At 31.8% G+C, this 6,567-nt stretch overlaps 1 protein-coding gene across 1 annotated transcript in view; it reads left to right on the top strand.

The window, feature by feature from the left end:
* Positions 1–379: 379 nt before the first annotated feature.
* LOC112682439 (transcription factor glial cells missing 2-like) overlaps positions 380–6,567 on the top strand; it is a 13,281-nt gene continuing 7,093 nt past the window's right edge. Inside the window, exons 1-4 of the mRNA XM_025553046.1 lie at positions 380–842; positions 2,316–2,436; positions 3,389–3,638; positions 4,238–4,494. Of these exons, the coding sequence (XP_025408831.1) occupies positions 829–842; positions 2,316–2,436; positions 3,389–3,638; positions 4,238–4,494 (642 nt within the window). The 5' untranslated portion in view covers positions 380–828. The remainder of the gene's footprint in view (positions 843–2,315; positions 2,437–3,388; positions 3,639–4,237; positions 4,495–6,567) is intronic.

Raw genomic sequence — 6,567 nt, 5'->3', positions numbered from 1 at the left:
AACTCATCAAGCAAAAAAAAAAAAAAAAAATAAATAAATAAAAAAATACTCAAAATAACTGATATATAAATATTTTCAATAGTGTTCTTATGTAATGCCATTAACACGAACAGTTGATACATTTGCCCGTCCGATTTTTACGCCACTGGGAGGTGGTAGACAAAATGTACGGAACAATACATGACGTTTCGCACGAGGAAGAAAGGCGGCCGGACTTGTTAACGTCTACGCGTAGTAGCGGCGGCGGTGGCGGCGGCGGCGGCGAAACTACCGTTTTGAAATCGGTGGGTTTGGTCTGCGTTCCGATTGGTCGGCGCGCGTACGGCCCCGAAACCCGAGGGTTAACGTGCCGCCGCGCAGATGTCCACTGCCGACGCACAGCAACAGGATCAGTGTACGTTTCGCACGAGCCGCGTACGCTTCTGTCGCACACGCCACTGGCACTGCCGTCCGTCCGTCCGTCGCCCGGCCGTTTCCCGATAGCTCGCCGTCGTCCACCACCGGCCACGCGACCCGATCCGTTTGCCATCCGATCGCGTCCACCGCTGCTGCCGGCGGTTTCCCGTCGTCGTCGACGCCATCCGCTTCGGCCGCGCGCACACGTAACACCACTTACCGCGCCGCGCTACGATAACGCCGACCGGTCACGTGCCGTCGTCAGGTACTCGACCGCGGTTCCGGAAACCGAGATAACGGTCGCGCACTGCCGTCGTCCGTAACCATTCATTTGCCGAGATTCGCCGACGTCAAGTCTCGCGGAGGAGTCGCCGTCCGTACAGCCGCGATCAGCACACGGCGCCCGGAAGACCGGGGGTTCACATCTGTACTATGGTCGTCAACTTGTGAGTAAAAACTTCCACGATAATATTATTACACTCCGGTTCGCTGTACGACGAAAAACATATTTTCCAGTGCTTTTTATTATTTCGTTTTCTCCGTTTCCGCTTTTTTTTGATTTATTTTTTTCCCACCGTATCGATCGACAAACGTTATGTACCGAATTACATATTATAACGTGTTGTTCTCCGCGACAGTAAGTCATGCATATATATATATATATATATATATTAACAGTGCGCTTGTTGGGTCTTTCGCCATAATTATTTCATGGAAATAACGATATTATTACCATTGTGCGTTGCGTTTCGTACCGCGTACGTTACCGCTCTTTTAATTGTATATAAAAAATGTATCGTCACACCGTAGTACAATTAAAAGACGTCCGCGCCCCTGCCATATTATAATTATTGTTACTACCATTACGATTAATATTATTGTTGTATGTACTAATATTATTAACACGCTAACTTCCTCTGTTATCACAACCCGAACTGCAATTTTTCCCCGAATTTCATAACATTCGTGTTTGTTTAACATTAACTCGTCGTGTCGATAAATGGGTATTATTTTCTCCGTTTTCACGAACAACTTTATTTCTATCCGGATTTATGTGAAACTGTGACATTCGACTTTTAGCATTTTTCTCGGTAACGATTTTAAGAATTTAGCGTCGTCGATACAGTGAGAGTACCTACTGAATCGTTTCATGTTCAAGCAGTCACTGGTAGATTATTTTCCGCGAAATTTCGCTCTTAAAAATATTTTTCGATTTCAGTTGAAAGAGGGCGAGTGCTTTTGTTAAAAATGTTTCGATTTCAACTTTGACGCCGCCGAATACTACGCACACTGTACACAATTATTCAACAATTATTCAATACTCTATAACATTATATTAGGACGGAATTTACGTAACACTTACGCGATCGTTTCCAACCGTTTACGACCCCGAATAATGTTTAATGGTATACTTACTATTATTGTTATTATTGCGTTTCGACTAAAAGCGAATTTTATCTGTACAACTCACGACATGTGCGTAGCTTGTCTTGTACATTATTAAAAAAAAAAAATATAATCCATGTTGAAACGTTTATTGTACACTTTTAGAACACTTGCAAAAATAGAATAACATCATATTATACGTGCAATGGATTTTTTTTTTGACTCCCGGCGTAGTAAATGAAATAATTCACAGTATTTAACCCATATTATTTTGTTCGAGGTACAACAAGGTACAGGTGTAACAAATTAGGAGGTGTATTTAATACAACAAATTTACAGTCTCAATTTTATCTAGTCATTAATGACCGTACGGACGTATCGACACTAACATTTAGATAGTGTACAAATATTACGTATTGTCTATAAATATTTTAAATCGTCAACCAAATGATAATGTTTAACCTATACATCTACAATAATTATTACCGCAGTTTTTCGATGTTCTTATATAGCTAATTTATCATGTATTTTAGCAAACCAGAATACGAAAATCAAAACATGTGTGATGAATTTAGTTACTCTCGTGGAAGACCTCCGACTGAATCTATTTCTCGAATTGCAGATTGGGACATAAACGATTCTATTATACCCAGGGTAAATTTTTATATTTATTTTTTATTATGTAAACGATTTACAATTGTGATTTATGAGTCTAATATAGTTTTTTCATTGCTTTTGTACAAGAGTATTTTACTTTTATTATCTCAACTTAATAGCACTATTCTTATCTATCTAATAAATTTACATTTATCACATCTTGCGAAATTAAATTATATGTATATTATAGTAGGTGTAATGAAAAAAATTATTATGCTATTATGCTTTTATCACATATTTCTATATGTATTAACTCTAAAGTTTAGTATTTATATTGAAAATGATTTTCACAAATTTTTAATTGATACAACTTACAATTATACGTGAAATAAATATCTATTGATTCGGTTTATAATATACGATTTTATATTTCATTAAATATATTATTTAATTTGGTTTATTTATTATGTTATAAATTGTGTCAAATTTTTTATCAAATGCTTGTTCATATTAATATAAGAGTTCTTAAGTTCTAGGTAGGTAAATTTATTTAAAAAAAATTAAAAATTACTTATATAGTAGGTATTTCAATACATTATTAAATTTCATTATTATTTCAAAATATAACTGGTTCTTAATTCTCGATATTTTTATAAATTTTCATACAATTAATGGTTTTTATCTTATTATTTAGTATTATATTGTTATTATTGGTTATTATTTTACGAGTCTGAACATATTTTCATTGTTATAAACCAATGATATTTGTACGTTTTAACAAATGATATTATATTGTTTTATAATTTGTATCTAATTTTATTTATTGTTCCTATGCATTTTTTTATAGATATTTATAACTATATTAAGTATTTTGAAAGATAAATATGAATTATAATTTTTATAATTGTAATTGTATTTTGGTATAACATGTTAATGTTAACAAAAATGCTACCTAATCATCAAAGGATTTTAATAAGTGTTTTCATTATTGTTTGTTAATTATTAATAGGTGAGTAATCTTGATGCGTGGGAAGAGTGGGCTGATGGTCACTGTCGATTGGTGTACTCGCCTAACAGCGAAGAAGCAAAAAGGCACGCTTCTGGATGGGCAATGAGAAATACCAACAACCACAATGTTCACATATTAAAAAAGTCGTGCTTGGGTGTTCTGGTATGCTCTAAAAGGTGTACACTTCCTACAGGGGGAACTGTCCACCTAAGACCAGCAATATGTGACAAAGCTAGAAAAAAGCAACAAGGTAAATTATTTGACATTATACTTATTTGCTTTTTGATGGGTATTTTTATTTAAGAAAATGTCTTTAAGATATTATTTTTATAGCTGCTGTTTTCAAAATATTATTTACTTGAAAATCCATATATTTTTTAAAATTCGAGCCATTTAAAAACAACTTTCACCAAAAGTAATTTTGTATATATATATATATACATTAATAATCATAAATATACCTAAATTGTTTAAATATGTTTCAACGTAGTATTGCATCGGAGTTTAGTCTTATCACTTACTTACATATATATTACTTGAAATATTTATTCTTATGAAGCTTTTCACTCACATAACCACACGTACAAATTTAATTTAATTCTTTAATAGTTTATATAAATACTGTTTTTTTTTTTTAATTTTCTTATAAATTAATTCATTTGCTTATGGGATGTAATAGCACTAATAAAAACTTGTTGATTTTTCCAAAAAATGTTTCTATATAAATGTATGCGAGCATTATTTTATATTTCCACAATAAAAATACAGATAATCAAAATAATAAACCATTCAAACAGTCAGTAGTGTATGTATTATAAAATATGTTTATATTTAATATATAATTTACAGGTAAATCGTGCCCAAATAGAGATTGTGATGGCGGTAAATTAGAAATAATACAATGTAGAGGACATTGTGGTTATCCAGTTACTCATTTTTGGAGACACACTGATTATGCAATTTTTTTCCAAGCCAAAGGTGTTCACGATCACCTTAGACCTGAAGCTAAGTCTACTTCAGAAGCGCGAAGAAGCTTCGGCAACAGCCGCAAGCCGCGTAATAACGGTGTTGTGCAAATGAATCGTGAACTTCCTTTCAATAATAGGGTAAGTTTTTATTTTGTTTCATTGTATATTTTAGGTACGACTATTGTTCAATGTATTATTGTTTAGATGTTTATTAGATTTCTTACGTTTTATTTACATTATCAATAAAAATAATTAGTATAATAAATAAAATGTATAAAATTGATTAATTTAAAATTAAAAGCTTAAAGAGACCCGCTACTACACTTACAGCGGTTTTTGTCTACTAGAATTAAGTGATTTGCATGGCTACGTCATTCGAGTACTTAATTTATTCTTCTTCTTCTCCTTCGCCTTTCTTCCAACTATTTGGGGTTCGGTCACCCTTGAGATAAACCTCCACTCGTCTCGATTTTCTACATCCCCTACGCACCAATGGCCCTTATATCATTCTCAATCGTATCCAACCATCTCTTTTTTTGGTTTCCCTCTTCCACTTTTCCCTTCAACGTTCATTTTCATAACAACTCTCACTGCATTTGATTCCTCTCGTCTCATTACATGCCTGAACCATCTTGGTATACTTTCTTGTCCAATATAGACGCTATATATATATACAGGCTGTACTTAATTTATATCTATATTAATTCTTCTCAACATAATTTATCAAAATATCGATGTCAAACGTATTAATATATTTAAATGGATGAACTTTAAAAAAAAAAAAAAATTAAGACATTAAAACCGCGTAATTTTACCAATTTAGTGTATCATATAATTTTTCGATAGTTTTATTTTATTTGAAGCGAATATCCAGAGAAAAATAATTTACAAAAAAATAAATGTTATCTTGACACGATTTTTTCATATTCCTATTCAAATGTCAGATACTCGTAATAGAATAAATTAAAGTTGATCAAACTTGTAAACTACATTTTAAATAATATTAATAATTCTTGATTATAAAGTATATCAACAAAAAATAACAATTATAATAATATGAATACAACGTTGTTTATTGATATTATCGAAAACAAATGACATTGATTAATGAAATACCATTGAAAGTATGGATAATTTAATAATATTGATAGAAAAAAAGTAGTAGTAATAAAAAAATCATACAAATGAGATTTATTATGTATATAATAGTAATAATATATAGTAGGTCTGTAAACAAGTATAGTTGCCATCAATAATATAAAATAACGATAATTATATGGATGTTCAATGGGCACGGACAGCATAATCCGTTCGATGGTTTGATCATTATCATTTTATTTCAGGCAACGATTTTATGTGTGTACGTATATGCATGTGTGCATACGTCCGCGTGTGTGTTAGTATCTGTAAACAGTTTTGAGTATCGTATAATAACTCTATGTATCGATGATAGCATTGAATGAAGAAAACTTGTGCAGTTGTTCACACAAAAAAACTCTTTCTCTTATGTACATTATTATACATACATGTTTTAACTTAAGATTTATGTATACAAATCATTGCATTGTATTTAGTCTGAGAGGGATCACACTCAGGATAACTGATTCTCCCTTCCCCCATTGTTCTCGTAGCACGTGGAACTATGTATGAATGTGTCATCTAAATAAAAATATTAAATCTCACTTTATTTAAAATAACAATTAATCACTTATTTTTTAATCAACGCAATTAAATATTAAATTGTATATACATAGTATGTATAAATATGTTTACTAAAAACATGATTAAATTTAATAGAAGTTAATTATCTCGTTTTATTATTGACCGTGAGTGATACTTGTTCAATACCAATGTGTTATACATTGTAAGACTCGGATAATACAACATGCTCACGCTTCTTTAGTATATATTTATGGGTATTTCAAAATGACAATTTTGTTTATTAAGATAAGTTTATTTTAATCTGAAATATCAATATTGTTAATCATAATATTGATCAGAAAATCGATATTATTTTAAGTCTTTTGAGTACAAAATCATGATCTGCTATAATTTATTAGTGTGTGGTATCTTCCTTACCGTAACAATATTTGTATCTATTTACTTCAATCGTTCAATCGATTTTACTCTCAGGCGGTTATTATCTATTATTTTATGTTTTTCAACACACACACACACACACACACACACACACACACACACACACACACA

The sequence above is a fragment of the Sipha flava genome, unplaced genomic scaffold (assembly GCF_003268045.1).
Source record: "Sipha flava isolate LNK unplaced genomic scaffold, YSA_version1 103_pilon_pilon, whole genome shotgun sequence".
Lineage (NCBI taxonomy): Eukaryota > Metazoa > Arthropoda > Insecta > Hemiptera > Aphididae > Sipha > Sipha flava.
This window is presented reverse-complemented; position numbering and strand designations above follow the sequence as displayed.